A 20901-nucleotide genomic window follows, 5' to 3' on the forward strand; every position below is an offset into this window, starting at 1 on the left:
TGGGATCCAAGGGTCTTGACCTGCACAGGACTTGCTCCTTCACACGCTTCCTCGTACTCTTCCGTGTTTCAACCTTCCTGGTCAAAGGCTTCTGAGTCTCTGGGGCTTTCTTCTGGCCTGGGCCCCTTAATCCAGAGTTCAAGGCCATCAGCCATCCAAGGAAGCCACACCCCAAGGCTTGCACCCAACTGGAGATTCTGTGCCCAGGGTCGAGCTGAGATTGCTCCCCACCCCCATCCCTTAAAGCTCCCGACTTCCCGGCGGGCAGAGAACAAGGTCAAGAGGCGGAGCCTGACTCTCTCCAAGTATCCCAGCTACTCCTGGCCTGCATTTCCCCCGCCCTCTCCAGCCCCTCACTAGCTTCTTCCTCCTCCCCCGCCCCTTCCTTTGGAGTTTTATGGCTTTGAAAGAAAGAGCCCTTTCCTCTCTGAACTGCTGATTCGCCTTCCTAGAGTAGCCGTCAGCTTTACAGGGTTGCTGTGAGAGTAAAATTTAGAGATGGATGTTGGGTGCGTAGCTCAATGGTAGGGCACTTGCCTAGCATTTGGCAAATGCTGGATTCCGTGCCCAAAACAAAAGAAAGGAAAAAAGGTGTGATGCTCTATGTTGTAGTGAACAGCCAGCCACTCAGGCCCACCATTTCTTAGATGGACATCTAGTCACCCTTTTCAACCCTGTTTGTAAATAGAAGAAAACCTCATGGGGCCAAGAGTTGTAGCTGTGCTACTGGAAAGAGAGCATTGACAGAGTTCAGACATCACCAAGTCCTTGGAAAGGTCTGTGGACTTTGCATGCTGGTGGTCAGCTGAGCTGCAAGGCTACTATGAGCAGAAGCCAGAGTTTTCTGCCTTTACCTAAGTGCCTAAAGACTGAGGATACCCTCACTGGACACTCAGAGCCTGCTAAGGCTGACGCTTCTTCAGGAGAATTGCCTCGTACACTGACAAAGGCAGGGTATGCATGTGCCTTCCCTTTTCTCTCTTCAGCCAGAGTTTAAAATGGGCCAGGAGAAGGAGAAATTAGTGTTCAGACAGAATGAGAACCTTTGGCAAAGAAAAAAAAAAAAAAGATCCCAGGGGACTGACAAAGGAAGAAAAGGAGGGTATGTACATATGGAGAGAATGAAAGCACAAGAGAAAAGAAAACACAAGTTTGAGCATGGCCCCTTCCATGGGTAAGTCAAGGAACCACATGGATGGACACGGACACCTTCTCTGGGGCAGGATCGGGGTTTGGATGTTTGAGCTATAAAGCCTAGAGCTATGCCAGCCTGTAGCAGGAAATTCAGAGGAGCTGTCCTCGGGGTTGACTGGGACCTGACAGAAGGAGAGAAGAGGGAGCAGAGAATGAACGTGCTACTGGGTACCTGTGTGCCAGGCAGTATGTGGGCAATGCTGGGATATAAGTAGGCTTGGAGAAAACCCAGAACAATTCTTCTTCTTTCTCTTTTTTTTTTTAATTTTTATTTTTTCCTGAGACAGGGTTTTGCCATAGCTTTGGAGGCTGTCCTGGCACTGGTTGTGGAGACCAGACTGGCCTTGAACTCACAGAAATCAGCCTGTCTCTGTTTCTGAGTGCTGGGATTAAAGACATGCGCCACAACCGATGACTCTTTTTCTTCTTATATCATATTCACCCAAGTCTTAGGTCCATGATAGCAGGAACCAAACAGTTGCTTTTTGTTGCATGTTGAATACCTTATTAGGACTCATTAGGCAGAAGTAGGAAGACTAGGCATTCAAGCCACCCACAGCTATAAGTTGGCCAGCCTGGGCTACATGAAGCTATTTTTTTTCAACAACATAAATTGTTCCTTGCCATGCCTGTCTAGGTGCATTTTGTTGGATGGGTAAGTACAATTGGGAATGGATGAACCAAGAGCTAGGAGCCTCCAGCCAGAATGCTGTTTAGGGCTCTTTCACAAAGCCACAGTTCAGGAGTCCTGATTTCTATTCCTGTGTGTTATGTTAAGTTTCTCCCTCCCTGCCTTCCTACTTCCCCTCTCTCGAATTCCTTGATCTAAAGTCACACTCTGTAGTCCAGGCTATCCTGGAATTCACTGTGTAGACCAGACTGGCCTCAAACTGGCAGAGATCTGCCAGCCTCTGCCTCCTGAGACTGGAGTTAAAGGTGTGCACTTCCATACCCAGATTGAACTCACTATGTGGCCCATCTTGGCTTCAAACTCTGGGCAACCCTCTTACCTAAGGCTCACAGGGTGCTGGGATTATGGACATACATCACTACACCTGGCAGGGTTTTGTTTTTGCTTTCTTCATTAAGAAACCTCTAATTTTTGTTATTGTTGTTTTATTTTGAGACAGCATTTCCCTGCATAGCTCTAGCTATCCTAGAACTTGCTCTGTAGACCAGGCTGGCTTGGAACTTACAGAGATCCGCCTGCCTCTGCCTCCTGAGTGCTGGGATTAAAGGTGTGCACCACCAATGCCTGGCTTCCAGGTGCAATTTTTAAAGCTTCTTTAAATTAATATACATATATATTATATATATATATATATATATATACACACACATAGAGAGAGAGAGAGAGAGAGAGAGAGAGAGAGAGAGCCAGGTATGGTTACCTACACCTTTAACCCAGCACTTGGGAGGCAGAGGCAAGAGGATCTCTAGGCTACACAAAAAAATGTGTGTGTGTGTATGTATGTATGTATCTGGGTGTTTTGTCTGCATGCTTATCTGAGTGCCACATGAATACCGTGCTCACAGAGGCCAGAAGAGGGTATCGGGTCCCCTGGGACTGAAGTTACAGACAGTTGTGAGCTGCCATGTGGGTGCTGGGAATCAAACCTAGGTCTTCTGGAAAAGGACTCTCATTGTTGAGCCACCTCTCCAGCGCTTCTAAAGCTTTTTAAGACAAGCAAGGGGAGAGAAAGGGCAGAAAATCATGCACTCTTGAATGAGGGACACATTACCCTGTGACTCCAGGTCCTCTTAAGTGGAGCCAGCTCCGTGCTGGAAGGAAGAGATTAGGATGTCACTTTCCTCTGGACCAGGTCTCATTCTAGTAACACATGGGCCTTCTAAGGGATGTTCTGAACATAAGACTCCAGTGTTTTGTGGGATACCTTGACTCACTCACAAAGCAAACAATACCTGTTGAGTAGCTGCAATGAACCAGACATTGTGCTAGAAGCAAAGGATGTAGGAACAAATGGCCCTGTTCCAGGGAATGATTATTATTTCACATTTTTATGGAAGAAAACCACAAATGAAACAGTCAACAAACTGGCCATAGGATGCTACAGAGCTTTCTTCAGTTTCCAATGGGTTGTCAGTGGAACCCCATGAATCCTGGCCTCTCTCAGTTTCTTCATGTATATCTAACATTCTCAAGTGGTCACTGATGTTTGGCTCTTCCCAGGGCATTCTGGATATAGGGCTGATGGAAGCCAGGACCCAATCTCAATTTTAGGGTGGGAAGAGCAGGTCTCCTTCTGGAAAAAAGAAATGTGCAAGGTGTCTTCCTTGACAGTCCCAGCGGCTGACACTTCTTGGTGTCATCTCTTCTTCCACAATCTGTCCCATACCAATAGCTTAGTCTTTCTGACAATATTCTGAAACAGTCAGACATAATGACAGCAGGGCTGGGGATTAGCAGTTGTCTGACCCTCCACAATATGTCACTCTTGTCCAAAACGAACCAAAGTGTTACCATGTATGTGCTGTTACAACAGTCTCTCCTGACACACTTCAGAAACAAGGTTTGCAGTTCTCTTAGGAGCCTGTGTCTCCACCTTGAGAACAGGGAACTGCAGGGCCTCCACTAGTGGCCGGCTTTTTGGAGGTGATGATCTCCGGCAGGGCCTGAGGTAAGGGTGGAATTGAGGCTGCTCAAGCCCCAAGTACACTAGGGATGCGCTGGGTCTGCCTATAGTAAGTGCTCACCAGGGAGCTTCCCTGCCTTTTCCAGTGGAAAGGAAAGGAGATGCAGCTCAACTAAAACTCTGAACCTGCAGGTGTGATGTCCTTCCAGGGGGCCTGGTCCACAGAGCATCAGAATTGACTGGAAGCAGGAACCAGGAGAAGCTGCCATTGGCTCAGGGTCCCAGAAGCAAGAGCCCACTACATGTGAGTTTAGGTCACCGAGTCACCATGAATCCAGGAGTAAGTCTGAGTCTCCCGCTAGGGGGTTAGGGGTGGTGGGCGACACATTTCCACAGGTGCATGCTCTCACAGGTGCAAGCCTCCTGCGACAGCTCCACTCTAGTTGCTGTTCAACCTCCTACTAGGGCTGCCAAGAACCGGGACCCATCAGATCCAGTAAGACACGCCCACACCCGTTTAGCCATCGGCAGGCTCCACCTTTCCGTAGCTGTTTCTAGAACCCAACGGGACAGGAAGCCTGGGCTCCTGCTACTCCGGGAGCCTGCGGCTGGGCGGTCCTGGCAGGGTGTCAGCTTGATCCTTTCCCTCCTTCCGTCTTCCTTTTTCCGTGGACAGTCAGCGCTCCTCGAGGCTGGGTGCTGGAATGCAGCAGAAGCAAGTGCTCCCTGGCTGGGGTTAGCTACCAGTTCCACTGTTTGGTAAGTGCTGCGCTAGGGGGAGCTGGAAGGACACCCATGGCAGAGGTGAGTCTCAGGAAGGTTCCCTGACTTTTTGGTTAGGGAGTTCTCAAGAGTAAATCGATGGGAGATAAACTTGCACTTCTGGACCCAGCTTCAATGTAGTTTGGGAGGAATCGGAAATTTGTTGGGATTCTTTGTATTTTTCTGGCTTGAGTTCCAATACTCTTGGTGGTATGTATGTTGGAAGGCCAGAGAATGACATGGAAGGGGAGTGAGGCCTCTGGAAGATTCCCCAAGCCAGACTGGCTACGTAGCTGAAGATGACCTTGATTTTTTTTTTTTTTTAATCCATGCAGCCTCTACTTCCTGTTAGGATTGAACCTAGAGCCTTGTTGAATGCCAGGGGAGCACTGCCAATTTAGCTACAGTTGTTTTGGTGGGATTAAAGACACGGGTCGAAATGCCCAGCACATTATCCACTTAAAGATGGGGTACTCTGTGTCAGAGAAATGGGTTATCCCAAGGATTAAATGGTGGTGCTAGGCGAGCCAACTGCTGCCTCTGGCCCTTGGCTATCTTGGGTGCATAGTAGGCTGGAGTTCCTAGATGTGTCTGTGCTCCAGTACCTGCATTCTAGGTTCCACCCACCAGACACAGGGGTAGGTCTAGGCAGCCTTAAAGCTGCAGTGGACCCTCTTACAACTGCTGCCCCTTGTGGTCCCCAGGACAGCCCAAAGGAACTCAGTGTCAGCCTTTGACAATCATGCAAAATAATAATAAATAAATAATCTTGAGCTGAGTTGAATGGCTTCCTGGCTCTTCAGAGCAACTGGGCCACTCAAAGAACAGTCTCCTCCCCTGGGAGAAGCTGAGATGAGGTTGACTGTTTTACACCCTTCTCTCCACCTGTACTGGAGGTTGCCCTCTTCCAGTTAGGCAAGTGGCTGCCACAGAGCAGACACTGAAAACTAAGTGGCTTGATTGTCTACTCATTCTCTGCTCTACAGTCTCACTGCACGCAACAGTCAAGTGGTGGGTGGTAAAATCTGGTAGCCTTGTGGGTCCCATCTTGTCAGCCTTGCACCCGGCTTGCACTTCTCTGTAGAGGACGAGTGCAGGTCTTTGCGGCTCAGCAGCATGGGGAGCTCTCACACATCTCACCATGCAGGGCAGGACTGCCTCCTGCTCCACACAAAGTAGGCAAAGGAACTGTGCTGTCCTGAGAAAGCTGTTAGGACCAGGTTCTCCACAGCCATAGGCACCACATTAGGCTCCATTACGTCATGCTGGAACTCATGCTGGGCAAGGGAACTATCATTATGAGGATGCTGCTTAAGAGTTGAAGACAGCTGGGCAGGAGTGGCACACAGTGGAGGTAGAAGAATGTGGATCTGTGAGTTCTAGGCCAGCCTGGTCTACAGAGAGCGTTCCAGGACATCCAGAACTACACAGAGAAACCCTGTCTCAAAAATCAAAACCAAACCAAACAAACAAACAAAAAAGAGCTGAGGACAGCAGCTTTCATCCTGGGGATGGAGAACCTCAAGTGGGGTGGGGATGGGGGCAACGGAGTCCTCTGGACTTAAAGCAGTGCTTTAAGGATGCCACTGGGATGCAAGCTTTGTACTAAATCTGATCCCTTGTTAAAATGCCATCAAGTTTATTTACAAATATCTTTACAGTTTGAGTGACAAGTCAGGACTTCACACACACACACAAAAATAACAAAAACAGACTTTCTCTGTCCCTGTCAGATCTACAGACAGCATGACCTAGGTATCTGGAGACTGTTACTTCCCAGAACTGAAGAAAATGTAGACAACAGCCTTGGGTGCTAGGTCTTTCACCACTGAAGTGAAGCTGGAATGGTGGACGGGCCGCTGAGGCTGTCCAGCAGAAGAAAGACTGACAGACCCACTAGGAAGCCCATTTGGTAGGAATGGCCGAGATCTTGGCTCAGGGGTCCCGCCTCCGCTGAGACTGCAGGGAGATGCTGAATGTTGCCTGGAATCACCAGGTTACCTTCCAGTCTTCTCCAGTGTGCTTTCTCCCTGCCTTGCGCTCTGGCATCTCAGCATGAGGGTTTCAGCAGCTTCAGATGGGGAGTGGCAAAGGGGCTACAGTGTGTGGCAGTTTTAATAAAAATTTTATTACACAGCCATAATGTCATTGACACTTGTCCAAATCCAAATGATACTAGATACAGATCTACATGTGGGTCAGGGTGACGCCACAGATTATATGGATTCTATGATTTTTATGTCCTTTAAACAAGAAAATATCCAAGTCTGACATGATAGGAGAGGTCCCAGCAGCTCCAGAACTCTGCTAGAGTCAGGTGATGTTCAACAGTCTGATTCCACATTTACACAACAGTCTATGGAGCTTCCGTCCATGGACTCTTCAAGTATGTATGATTGCAAGGAGTCCATCACTGGTCCTTTGCCCAACTCTGCGCCACAGCTACACCAGCTGGGGCACAGCCACACTTCCAGATTCAACAATCAACAATACTTCTTCAAAACCATCCGTTGCTGCTTTTTAAAAAAGTAAAAATGTAAACTAAGATAAAGCAACACCAAGGCTTTACTCAACCATTAGAACTATTACGTCCATTTTTGTTTAAATACTATTTAATTCCATGATTTCCCATCAGCTCTTCCTTCTACAGGAGTCAAGTACAGAGCAGAGCTTGGGTCCTCACTGTGTGAAGATCGCAGCTCTCGCTGTTTCTTTAGCCTAGTGCTTGGAGGGAAGCATGAGCTGTACTTTGTTCTGAAAAGATTTGTTAAATGCCACTTTTATTTACAGTTGGAGCTTTACACCTGAGAATGATTATCAAGCAGTCAGCTTAAGTCTTTTCAAACATTTCATAACAACATACACACCTCTTTGCTGGCTTCACCCTAGCTGCACAACAATGTGTGTGTGTGTATATATATTTATATATATATATGTATTTTTACCACACATATATATGCACACACGCAGGCACACACACAGACACACACGCACCACTGCACATGCTGGTAACATTTGTAACCTACGTCTTTTTGTTTGCTCTCCACATTCATGTTGAATTATTTCTTTAAAAAACAAAACAAAATGTTATTCTTGTCAAACATCAGAGTCAACTAAGAAAAGACAGGTAGTAGGTACACTGGGAGGGAACGAGAAATGCTATGTTCAGTCAAGAAGCTACAGGCTGTGCCTGTGTAATGAGCAAGACTCTTTGGCTACCCTCCTTGGGACCTGCCATGAGCTTCCTGCCCACCGGCCAGGACACAGCCTGTGGGACAAGGGGACTAGATGGACATTTCCTGTGGGGTAGGGCAGTGCTAGGGAAGAGGGGAGGGAAGTCACACAGCTACAGCAGTCAGGCCTGTTTAGTAAGAAGAATCACATTTAATCAGTTTCTTTCTTGCAGTTTCAGATGCTCAAGTACAGCTCAAAAAAAAAAAAAAAAAATCTGAAACAGCTCTAGACCCATGACAGACTGATACAAAGAGTACTGCATTTTAAAAAATGATAAAAAATCCACACACACACACACACCCACACACACATTCTCTCTCTTTCAAATTAGACCCCCTCCCTCCCCATAAATGTACACTTTTTGGAAACTAAACTGTTTTTGAAAATCCCTCTTCCATGGACACGGGAAGAAGGGAAAGATGAAGAGGAAGGAAGACAGCAGACGCACAGTCCCCACTCTCTTTGCAAGGGTTAGGTGCCATGTTCAATGGCCAGCCCCAAGGCAGTCAGAAGAGGACTGAAGTGCTTGCTGCCACTGTTGCCACCAGGGACTCTAGCAAGAACCCCAGCTCCACGGTAATACTGAATGTGCAGAGTGGCCAAACTGTGCTAGTTAAAACCAAAAGTGGGTGGGGAGGGCAAACACAAATCTAAGGACATGGAACAGATCCACCTTGGGTGGGGCCTGGGGGGTTGGTAGGAGATGGTGCAAACAAGGGAGGTCTATACAGCAAATGGTTTATATTACAATGACTGGCAGTTTAGAGTCTCTTCCCAGTTCCATGGCTGCTCCAGCCCAAAGAGGGCAAATCAGAGGAAAAGAGGAAAGTCAGACCCTGATGGGGCATGCAGGGTTGGAAGCAGCAGGCTGGGAGTGCTCAAATAAGCCCCCGTCGTTTTTTGTAGTCTTCTAAGTTCAGAGATCTCCTTGGAGCTCCATCCTTGGCTGGTGGGGCCTTGGAGGTGATGGCCAAAGCTTTGGACTCTGGGAAAGAATAAATTCACAAACTAAGAATCTTGGCTTTCCTTCTTTGGGTAGCCTTGCTGACTGGAGCCTGCTCTCTCAAGAAGGATCTGTGGCCTATCTGACCTAGGCTCTATGGATCATGAGAAGCAGGCACCCCCTTTTCTTCCCCACAGTCAAGACTCCAAGTTGATAGACCCACAAATCTATCTGGTCCTTTAGTGCCCTCTCCAAGTCCCAACACAAACACACCTGAGCTTGGAACTTGTAAGTCAATCTTCACATCAAAATCATGGACCTTGAACAAGTCTTCTGAGAGGTCACTGGCTGACTTAGAATTCAAATCTTTATCCTTTCCCTGACCCTGCAATGAGAAAAGGAAACAAACTATATAAATGCAAGCAGTGAGGCTGGAGGGCTGGCTCAGAGGTTAAGAACACTTCCGGAGGACCTGGGTTCAGTTCTCAGCACCCACATGAAAGTTCACAACCATTTATAACCAGGGGACAAGATGCCTTCTTTTGACCTTTGTGGACAATAGGCATATCATGTGGTAGATATACATAAATGCAGGTAAAACATTCATACACATAAAATAAGATAAATAAAATACAAACAGATTTAAAGAAACAGCAGCCATTGATGGTCAAAGCTCTTGAACAAGATCATATGCTAATATACACACTTGTGGACAATGACCTTGTGTATGACCCTCAGAAATGCTACTTATCTCCTTTCAGACAGATCTCCTTGGTGCTCACCAATGAGGCCATGCTAGTGCCCAGCAAGTCCAGGAGCCCTCCTCTGCCTCCTCAGCACTGTGATTACAGATGTAAACCACTATGCTAGCTAGGCATTTTTACACACACAGGTTCTGGGGATCAAACTCAAGTCTCCATGCTTTTGAGGGAAGAATTTACCAACTGAGCCATCATTTCACTAGCCTCCCACCCTCTTAACCGACACTTCTTTCTTTAAAAGTGTGTGTGTGTGTGTGTGTGTGTGTGTGTGTGTGTGTGTGTGTACACACACACACACACACACACACACATATATATATATACATAAATATATTATGCATATAATATCTTACAATAAGTCAATAAGTCTGTGGCATAGGAATGGAAAAGGTGGGCTTAAGACAACAGGCCCCTTCTGATCCTAGACTCAAGGCACTCATGGGTCAGTCAGGGAAACATCTGAAATGGAAAACTACTTGCTTTAACTTTGATGCATCAGCCTTCACCTCCCCAGGGAAGCATAATGGGCACAAGCAACCCCAGTTTCTTTCATGTGGTGCTGGGTATGCTGCACTAGGGAGGACTCTACCAACCGAGCCACACCCCCAGCTCCTATTTACTTCCTGTTTCTTTGAAACAAGGTCCCACGAACTCAGGCTGGCCTTCAAACTCTTGTTGATCCTTGTTTCTCCACCTCCTGAGTGCTCAGATTATAGGCATGTATCATGACATCTATAACCTCAGCACTCAGAGGATGCCTCAGCAGAAGGGTCTTTGCAAGTTCAAGCCCAGACAAGGGCAGAGTAAGACTGCATCAGGGAAAAGAAAAAGAAACTAAACAAACAACTAAATTAGCGAACCTCTCCTGGATTATCATTTTTGTCTTTCCTCTTACAACTGTCTGATCCTTACTTGTCACCTGTTTCTTCTAATTACCCTATAAGATACACAGGACACGCTGTTTTCCATGTGAGAAAATGGGCTGCAGAAGTCTAGATGTTGGTGGCCTGGACACAGTCAAGACCTCATTAAGTAGTAGTTTAGAGCCAGGCGTTGGTGGCGCACGCCTTTGATCCCAGCACTTGGGAGGCAGAAGCAGGAGGATCTCTGTGAGTTCGAGACCAGCCTGGTCTACAAGAGCTAGTTCCAGGACAGCCTCCAAAGCCACTGAGAAACCCTGTCTCGAAAAACCAAAAAAAGTAGTAGTTCAGAATCAATCACAAGGTCCTAGCCAGCAGCCTAGATCCACAGTCTCCCAGTGGTACTATACTTGCCTTGCTCATTTCCTTTGGAGCATCTGGTAATACTCCAGAACCGTACTTCGCATTTAGCTGGGCCAAAATGGCAGCCTGAACAGCTGGGTCTCTGGACTGGGAGAGAAAATACATAAATTATTTTAAAGACTACTCACATCCAGAGTCCCATGCCAGATTATTTTCCATTTACTCCCACTAATATCACAAGTACTACTGGGCATCCATTAGCAGCTCAGTGGAGTTTCCCTCAAGTGGGTAGCAGAAAATCACAATTAACACCTTCAAAAACAGCCCACCAGCAGGGCGTTGGTGGCGCATGCCTTTAATCCCAGCACTAGGGAGGCAGAGGCAGGTGGATCTCTTTGAGTTTGAGGCCAGCCTGGTCTCCAGAGCGAGTGCCAAGACAGGCTCCAAAGCTACACAGAGAAACCCTGTCTCAAAAAAAAAAAAAAAAAAAAAAAAACAGCCCACCAGGCCTCCATAGCAACCAATATATACGGGCTTCGGAACCTCTAGTATAAGAATCCAAAAACCCATAATGTTTCAATATCTAAAATTTTGTGCACCATTACAGTGCCAAGTGTGGAAAATTCCACATCTGATTTCATGTATTGTCAAAACCAAGTACTAAAGGTATGATTAAAAGTTACCTTCAGGTGATATATACACACATTTGAAACAAATGCATTTCTTCTCTAGGCCTGGGTCTCATCCCCAAAGTATCTCTACATATACTACAAATATTTCCGAGTCTAAAGATGCCAGAGCTCTGGAATGTTTCTAGTCCCAAGCACTGTGGCTCAGGGACAGATCTACTGCACTGAAAAATGCACCCTGACACAGAGGGTTAACTCCTGGGTTTTCACTACCTGTATGCTCTATAGCAAGATAAAAAAGGAAGAATCCAGACCTAAGCTCAAGGCAAGCAAATCCCAGCTAGAAAAACATTATTTTTAACTTCTTTATTAATTTCCTAATGGAATTCATTTTGTGTCCTAGAATCTAGGTCCCAACTAAAAACGTCCTCTTCAGGAGCTCACATTGGACACGATGGTGGGTTTGCACTGCCGCCTAGTAAACGGATCCATCTGCTGGTTTTTCATGTTGTGACTTTCAGCCTAAAACAGAAGACATGCATTAGATCTCCTCCTCCTCTCATTTGTCCTAAGCTTACATATAAATAACATCTTTGCAAGGAACTAGGAAAAAATTCAAAAGCTGTCTGTCCTTTTCAGCGATAAAGCAATTGCCTAGCACACACAAGGTCTGGGTTCAAGGCTGAGCACAGCAGAACAAGAACAAAAACAAAACCCCCAACAGAATGGATGCCGGAGCAACAAACAACCCCCAACAGAACAGATACAGAAACAAGGACCAAATCTGCCGCCAAAAAGACAGATACAGGAATAACAATCCCCCCAATAGACATAGGTCCAAGAACCAAACCTCCCCATATAAAAACAGATAAAGGAGCAAGAAACCCTGCCACCCCAAACAAAATACATACAGGAGCAAGAACCAAATCTCCCCCAACAGAACAGATACAGGAGCAAGAACACCTCCGAACCCCATCACACACACACAACAAAATAGATACAGGATCAACAACCCCAAAGATAAAAATGAATGTAAGGGCTGAACAGGCCAGAAAACCATTACTTTGCATCATATGTTAAAAATGCCACGAGCAGATACGAAGCAGAGAGTGAACTCATGCTAAAAGTACATATGTCATTTTAATAATTTAAAACCAGACACGGATAATATACCAAAAAAATTGATTTTTGTTTAACCTAAATTATTTTGTTACCTGTGGAGAGGTACATGCCTGCCATGATTACATGTGTGGAGGTCAAAGGCTAAGTATGTAGAGTTGGTTCCCTCCTTCTATCTCTATGTGGGTTCTAGGGCTTGAATTCAGGGCACCAAGCTTACATGGCAAGCATTTCACATGCTAAGCCATTTCACTAGTCCTAACTTTATTTTTAAACAGCCTTAGACAGTATTGCAGCTGAGGCTGGCCTTGAACTACTGACCCTCCTGCTGCTACCTCCCAAGTGCTGGCTGGTATTACAGGTATGTGCCATCATGCTGGAAGTCCTATCATGTCACTGGCATGTTTTCAGTAGTCCATGTGAAGTTTGAAACTCACCACAAGTGCCTTCTCAGACTCCACAATGTTCCACTCCCGGTTCCGCTGGTTGATGTAGCTACAAAGTAACAGGGGTCAGTCAGTGGGCTGTGAGTGGGGTGGGGCAGCTTGGGGGTCAGTCAGTGGGCTGTGCTCGGGGTGGGGCAGCTTGAACCTTGGCATATCAGAGACCCGTGGGGTCTGTGTAGCACTGAATGTACAAGGCTACAGGCCAGTTAAGGACAGGGTCCTGATCAAAGCAGGATCACTAACACACCTGATGGCAGATATGTTCTTGGTCCGCTGGCGGTCCAGGGCTTCTGCCCGCTCTTCCAGCTCATTTAGCTGGTCCTGGATTTGTTTGGCTTTGTCCTGATCTCCCAGGTCCTCAGCCATGGCCTGTATACACAGAGACATGTGAGTTCTTGGCTGCTACTGGCTCTTTATTAAATATCTCACACAGCACAGGTAAGGCACCTCACATGATTAATCAGAAATGTGAAGACACAGTGGGGAAAGAAAAGTACTTTACAAAGTCAAGGTGTCGTCCCCCAACCCCTCCCCACACCCCCACTGTAGGAACACCTATCTTCCCATTAGTTACTGGACTCTAGGAGCCCAGACAGGAATGATGCAACATTAACTAACCTTAGAATACAGGCCCACATGGCTAAATTTCCATAACTAGGTCCATCCTATCTTGATGGATGGAACAGAAAACCACCTGCCATAATGGGGTTTCAGAGTAAAACAAAACAAAGGCATAAGAAACTAAGGAAAACGGAAAAACAAGATTGACTTCATTTACAAGAAGTAATGCCTGGGTATAAATACCCTGTTGTGCTTATCACAGAGCCCAGCATGTTCTCCCCATCCTGCTATCACTGACTTGGTGGCAGAGAGTGTGAGTTTTCCATCTTAACAAGACAAGCAAAGGGGCTCGAGCATAAGTCCTACCTTTTCCTTTAGCAGCTGAGTCTTCTTCATAGCATAGTTTGGTGGAGCTTTCCTGAACCTTTCTTTCTCTTTTACAATCTGTACCAAAGAGGAGACACCAGCAGTGAGGTATTCCTAAACAGTAAACTACTTTCGTAGATGGGCTAAGTGAGCCCATTCAGGAGGTAAGCTGCTAGTTAAAGGGGGGGGGTTGCTTAACCTATAGCAGTGTCACGCCCCAGAGGGTAAGTAAATTCATTTCAAGGGATACTGTGAAGCTTCTGGGGTCACAGAGATTCTGGGACAGTCTGAAGGAGCACGCATCAATTAGCAGCAGCAGCACAAAGGCCTGGTATTGTAAGGCTTGGCACTGTCCAAGAGAACAGAGATCCAAGAATTTTAAAAGATGTTTTGGAGAAAGAAAATTCTAGAAGAACAAGGCCGAGGGGAATATACATCCTAATAGACTTGAGTCTGTGCAGTCTCACTGTGGATGACAATGTATAGGGAAGGCTTCATGAAGTATAAATAACAAGATATTAACACTAAGCATTCTTTAATTAATTTCACATATCACAGAAAATGTCAAGACAAGCTGGATCTTCTCCAAACTGGTTCTTAAAGAACCCAGGCCTTGGGACTCAAGTTTCTTTCTTTCTTTTTTTTTTTAAATGTAAAGAAGATTTATTTATTTATTTTGTATGCATTGCTTTGCCTGCATGTATGCCTGCAGGCCAGGATGGTTGTGAGCCATCATGAGGTTGTTGGGAATTGAACTCAGGACCTCTGGAAGAGCAGCTAGTGCTCTTCACCTCTGAGCCATCTCTCCAGTCCCGGGATTCAGGTGTCTTACCTCCTCGATATCCTGATCATTGAATTTATAATTGAGAGCATCTTTAATAGATAATTCCTTTTTATTGATTTCATCTAGAGTAGGCAACTGCATGCCAGCAGAAAACATCTGGACCAAAACGTGATAAAAAAGTTATCAGTAAGGGGTTTAGGAAAGAACACGTTCACAACCAGCTGCTAGGGTCTAGCCACTTACCGCTTCTTTCCACTTCATGAATTCACTTTCCGTGAATTCTTGGTTTGACACAAACTCTAGGCGGAACACTCGTTGGTCATTGCCGTGCCTACATAAAAGAGAGACAGCATCTCTAAGAATGTGCATGCTGACTGTAACCAGCTAAGCAAGCCTACCATATACTGTGTAAGTTATCTGTGTCTGTAGGTCTCAATCCCGGCTACCTTCTCACTACCAAGGAGACATAAAAACTGTACCACTAAAGCACCAACTATACCCACTAAGCCCAGGCACAAAACAAATCTCCCGGGGGTCATTTCAATGGGTAACCAGGACTGAGCTTACCAAACTAACAGTGGAAAGCAAGGACATCTGGCAAGTGCTTCAGAAGTCTGTTTATCATAAAACCCTTCAGAGCCCATCAGTCTTAGTCTGCACTCTGCACAGTTCCTGGGATGACCTGAAGAACAGTGCTTCTTCTACTGACCATTGCTTAGTAAAGTTCAGGAACTCAGTTCTATCCTCTCAAGAGATTTTTCTGGACACTAGCCCAATCAGCTCTTTCTGACTTCTTGTCTTAATTTTTTTTTCAATGTATATATGTATCTGTCCACAAGTATCTATGTGTGTGCCTGTGAAGGCCAGAAAATAGTTATAGGTGATCATGAGCTACCATGTGGGTACAGAAACTGAATCCAGGCCCTCTAAAAGAGCAGTAAGGACTCTTAACAACTGAGCCTCCCTCTCTAGCTCCTCAACCAGCTTTTTTTTTTTTTTTTTTTTTTTTAAATAACTTATTTTTATTTTATGTACTCCGGTGTTTTGCCTGTATGAATATCTGTATGAGGGCGTTGGATCCCTCTGAACAGGAGTTAGAGACAGTTGTGAGCTGCCATGTGGGTGCTGGGAATTGAACCGGGGTCCTCTGGAAGAGCAGTCAGTGCTCTTAACCACTGAGCCATCTCTCCAGCCCCTCAACAAGCTCTCATTAAAACAAAAAAATATTAAATTTGTGTATGTGTGCTAATAACTGCAAGCAAACGGCACAGAGGACAACTTGCAAGAGTCAGTTCCCTCCTTCCACACATGGGTTCCAGGGACTGAACTCAGACCATCATCCTGGGGGCAAGTACCTTTATCCTCTGAGCCATCTTGCCAGCCCCCAAACTTTTTTTTTTTTTTTTTTTTTAAAACAAACCAGGGAGGTTGTGGGACCAGGATTAGGGAGGGGAGTGGAAAGACTGTGGTGACAAGAACTGGCCAAGTCGACAGCCATATCCGTTACTTGCTATCTGCTACATGATCCTGGCAGATTCCTTTTATACCTCCTGATACGGGGTCTTTAGAATTCATGAAGGAAGGGGCAGGGATTTGTGCATTTGTCATCTCCTTTTTCCTAATGTCAAGAAGAATGCTAGGCACAGAATAGATCAGGTAAATGACATTTCCATGTCACTCAAGAGGAAACTAAGTCTAAAAAGCTGGCTTTACTTGTCAAAGGTGAGGCTAGTTAAGAGAGTTAAGGATCAGAAGGAAGCAAGTCTCCTGACTGTCCTCACAGAAAATACCTCTGGCTCTGGCAGGAAGGTTTCATGGACCTGGTTACTGTCCTTCTGCACACCCCCAACACATCACAGTTTTGTTCCCTTCCAGGACACAGACCCAAGCTTCCTCTGACTTAGTGCTCAATGTTATCGACATCATATTGGAGGCAATGACAGCCCAAGAAGCAGTGTGTCTGCAAAGGGAGCTAAAGAGTTAGCTCCACAGAAGGACCTCTTACACCTGGGTGTGCTGGCACCCAGGTTCTCCCAATCCTTGGAGGACAGAGGCAGCATTAAAGACAGGGGAGGAAGCGAGGAAGAGAGGGAGGAGGCGTCTCATTAGGTGACTCTAGGTGGCCTGGGGTTCGCCATGCACACCAGGCTGGCCTCGAACTTGCAGTGATCCTCCTGCTACCGCCACTGGAGTGCTAGGATTACTGGGGTATATCTTCATGCCTGGCTCAAGAAGTGCCTCTTACCGTAGCTGCAGCCCTTTGTTTGTTCTGGTACCACCCAGCTGGTAAACTTTGGCAGTTTCCACAACACCTGTGATCTCGGCCACCTAAGAGAAAGAACAGATACCACTAAAAAGCCTCTTCCAGAGCTTTCCACACCATTCTTTTGATTCTACCCAAACACAGAAGAGCTGTAAAGAGGGACCCACAGCAGCCTGTCTCGTGCTTAGAATTCAGGTGGCTAAGGCTGCTAAACCTTATGCTCAGGGCAAGCAAGGTCCAGGAGAAAAGGCAATTAGTCTGGAGGGGCCCATTATAGAGATGTCAAAGGTCAGTTCTTCTCTTTTTATTGTTGCTGAGTGTGGAACATGCTAGGTGAGTGACTGACATTCTTAAAAAACAAGCCGAATTTTACTCTATTCATTTATTTTGTGTGTGTACGCTCAGATGCAGGCATGTATGTGCCACATTATGGAGGCCAGAAGGCAACTTTTGTAAGAGTCAGTTCTCTCCAACTGTGTTGGTTCCAGGGATCAAAATCAGCTGTCAGGTTTGATGACAAGTGCCGTTATGAACTGAGCTATCTTCTCCTACCCCATTCTGGCTAAATGAATGTTCTTGCCAAGACACATGTGGAGCTCAGATGACAACCCATGGAGTGGGTTCTCTCTTTGCACCATGTGGGTTCTGAGTATTGAACTCAGGTGGTTAGGCCTGGTGACAAAGGCACTCACTCATTGAGTGACTCCCAAAACCCCCTCCCTCATATCTATATATTTATATCTATCTATATATTTTTTTTAATGAGACAGGGATTCACTATGTTGGCCAGGCTGTTGATGAACTCAAACGAGCCTCCTGGCTGTTTTCCAAGCACCCAGCCCAGGCTTCCAGCACTGGACTACACCTAGCTCCTATTTATATTCATTTGTTTTGTTCTTAAAGAAAAGTTTGGGGGTGGGCAGCACTCGAGAGGCAGAGGCAGGTGGATCTCAAGAGTTCGAGGCCAGTGTCTATAGAGCAAGTTCAGAACAGCCATGGCTACACAAAGAAACCTAGTCTTGGGGGTGAAAAAAGACTCCAGGGTCAGTGTGAACTACATAGTAAGACCCAGTCTAAAAAATAAATAAGAAGAAAATAGCTTGTTTTGAGCATGCAAACTACAGCAGCAGTGCTAGGACACTCAGGAACCAGAAGAATTGGAGTCACCTGTTTTCTCTTCCCTAGGTCTACAGGTGACCTGGTATGTATGTAACATGCCAATTTTTCATACAAGAAGAACTTCATTCACTTACTTCTCAAATTAACAAAATTTCTATATAAATCTGAACAACTAAATCATGAATGTCTCTTCTCCCTTCCATGCTGAAAGGGAAAGAGAAAATGATTGTAAATTCAAGCACAGCGGTTCCCTGGGCCCCTTTTAGTTCAGTTAGGTGTGAATGGTTCTCACTGCTATGTGAGTTGCTCTCCAACAATCCAATCTCTCCTACTGGTCAGGCTCCTAAGTGTTGCCCGTGTGCTGAAGTCCTAATCTTTGGTTGGCAATACTGGAAGGTGGCAGAAACCACTGGGAGGTTCTGCTGGCTTGTTCTTGGTTTTCTTTTTTCTTTTTGTTTTTTTTCTTTTTGTCCTGTTTTGTTTTTTTGAGACAGGGTTCCTATGTGTAGTTCTGGCTATCCTGAAATTGTCTGTAGACCAGGCTGGCCTTGAACTCCGAGATTTGCCTCTGCTAGGATTAAAGTCGGGTACTACTGCCCAGCCTCCCTCAGCGTCTTTTGTTTTGTTTTTGGGGACAGGGTTTCTCTGTGTAGACAGCTCTGCATGTCCTGGAACTCAATTTGTAGATCAGGCTGGCCTTGAACTCACAGAGATCTGCCTGCCTCTGCCTCCCAAACGCTGTGTCACCACCACCTGGCCCCTCAGGGTCTTAATAGCACTGGTGAGCCTAGAATTTCCTCTGTAGACTAGAAGCTTATGGCAATTCTCCCTCCTCTGTCTCTCAAGTGCTAGGACTGACTATAGGTCTGTGCTATCATTCTTGGGACTTTTCTGTTCTTGAGGCAGGGTCTCACTCTGTAGCCCAGGCTGGCTTCAAACTCACAGCAATCCTCAAACTAGCCTCCCAAGTGCTGGGATTGCAGGTGTGGGCTACTTTTTCTAGTTATAAGGGAAGCTGACTAATATAGTCAAATGGTGGCAGAAGAGTAACAGATTTGTTCAGCACTCCCACTCCCAGTAGACAATCATTATATTTAAAATATGCAGAATTGTCCATGGGAAGAATACCAACCCGGTAAACCGGCTTGCTATTGTGGTTTCCAATGCCAATCCGCACAAAACAGCCTGTGACGGTTTTAGCAAAGAAGGGCATGTGACACCAACGTTCTAGCTTATGCCTTGATAATCGAACTCGATTCAGTTCCTCAGGTAATGAGACTGGCTGTGATTTTGGAGGGATTTCTTCTTTCCTGTGAGAAACAAAGAATAGTTGGTATGAACTGCAAAACCACCAGAAAGACAGGCACAAAATTCTCAGTACCTACCCAAACAGCATGTGATCAACTTAGTAGGTTAAATAAAGAGCAAACAAGAACTATAATCTAAAGGGGTGTGCACTGCCCTGACTGATGCTCCATCCCAGAAAAGAAGCTGCAGGCCAGTGTGAGGTGATGCACAGTCAGTCACTATCTGCCAGGCCCGGGGAAAACATCCTGTGGTAGTCCTGGGTTATATGAAAGAGCTGGCTGGACAAGAGCCAGACTGAGCAAGATATAAGCAGCATTTTTCTGTTGGTTTCTGATTTAAGTCTTTCCTTGGATTCCCTTAATGATGGAACCTTTAATACTTTCACCCCACGTATCCTGCTAGATGAAAACAGACACAACTTACTCTTCTTCTTCGTCAGATGATGACGTTCGGGACGAGCGGTCTGATTTCTCACTGGACTTGTCATCATCTTCCTCCTCCTCATCATCAGAGTAGACCTCACTGGTTTTCAATGGCTGTTTTTTGGCGAGGAGCTCAGCTAGAACAAAAGAGGAAACATTTACCTATATACTCTCCACAAACAAGAAATCAACTCATTTTTCGTCTTTGAAAAGAACTGGAACATAGAAAAGAGACCTGAGCAGACAGCCTACCCTTCCTAGACTGCTCTGTAATAACCTGAGTCACACTGAGGTAAATCACAGTTAAATACTCAGGCACCAAAATCAGGTCCCACAAACAGACAAAAAAAAAAAAAAAAAAAAAAAAAAAAAAAAAAAAAAAAAAAAAGAAGTCAGAAGGTTGTTATAAGGTGGTACCAATCATAGCGACATCCCCCAACCCTCCCCACATACTGGGGACTAACACAGGGACTCTTACATGCTAGGCAAGTGCTCTAACAGTGAGCTATACGTTCAGGCCCTGTTCTCTTTAAGAAAAGGTTTTAGGGCTGGAGAGATGGCTCAGAGGTTAAGAGCACTGGCTTTTCCAGAGATTCTGAGTTCAATTCCCAGCAACCATATGGTGGCGCACAACCATCTGTAATGAGATCTGGTGCCCTCTTCTGACTTTCAGGCATACATGCAGACAGAACACTGTATACATAATAAAATCTTAAAAAAAAAAGGCTTTCGATGACTTCGTATGTATGTATGTATGTATGTATGTATGTATGTATATATGAGGAGGTCAGAGGACAACATGCAGGAGTCAGGTCCCTCCTCCCTTCATGTGGGTTCTAGCAATTCAACTCAGGCTGTTAGTGGCAGGGGCAAGGGGGCAAATGCCTTTAACCTGTTGAGCTGTTTTGCTGGCTCCCTTGTGTCTCTTACTGTATTCAAGATGCTTTAAGTCAGACAGGAAAGAATGAAGAAAACTCATAATTCTCCTCTCCCCTCTCCTGCCCCCATTATGTGAAGGTGCCCAAGGAGGACAAAGTATCAGATCCCCTGGAGCTGGAGTCACAGGTACTTGAGATTCTCCTGAGATATTTTCTGGGAACGGAACTCATGTGTGATAAAAGACCACCAAGTACTCTTCACCACTGACCATCCCACCAGCATTGTTCGGCTTTT

General features: G+C 45.7%; 1 protein-coding gene and 1 long non-coding RNA gene across 2 annotated transcripts in view; one reads left to right on the forward strand and one right to left on the reverse strand.

The window, feature by feature from the left end:
- Positions 1-281: 281 nt before the first annotated feature.
- Positions 282-6686, forward strand: LOC103159747. Its single transcript, XR_004770432.1, has 4 exons — positions 282-1174; positions 3981-4092; positions 4465-4547; positions 6284-6686. It is a non-coding gene; the product is annotated as an uncharacterized LOC103159747 (long non-coding RNA).
- The window catches only part of Rtf1 (RTF1 homolog, Paf1/RNA polymerase II complex component), a 56722-nt gene continuing 42479 nt past the window's right edge, over positions 6659-20901 (reverse strand). The window contains exons 7-18 of the mRNA XM_027422150.2: positions 19730-19865; positions 19131-19308; positions 16862-16944; positions 14860-14947; positions 14665-14772; positions 13833-13910; positions 13153-13274; positions 12897-12954; positions 11785-11862; positions 10763-10858; positions 9001-9112; positions 6659-8769 (exon numbers count right to left, since the gene is read on the reverse strand). Of these exons, the coding sequence (XP_027277951.1) occupies positions 8663-8769; positions 9001-9112; positions 10763-10858; positions 11785-11862; positions 12897-12954; positions 13153-13274; positions 13833-13910; positions 14665-14772; positions 14860-14947; positions 16862-16944; positions 19131-19308; positions 19730-19865 (1244 nt within the window). The 3' untranslated portion in view covers positions 6659-8662. The remainder of the gene's footprint in view (positions 8770-9000; positions 9113-10762; positions 10859-11784; positions 11863-12896; positions 12955-13152; positions 13275-13832; positions 13911-14664; positions 14773-14859; positions 14948-16861; positions 16945-19130; positions 19309-19729; positions 19866-20901) is intronic.

This window comes from Cricetulus griseus, chromosome 6 (genome assembly GCF_003668045.3).
Source record: "Cricetulus griseus strain 17A/GY chromosome 6, alternate assembly CriGri-PICRH-1.0, whole genome shotgun sequence".
Classification (NCBI taxonomy): Eukaryota; Metazoa; Chordata; class Mammalia; order Rodentia; family Cricetidae; genus Cricetulus; species Cricetulus griseus.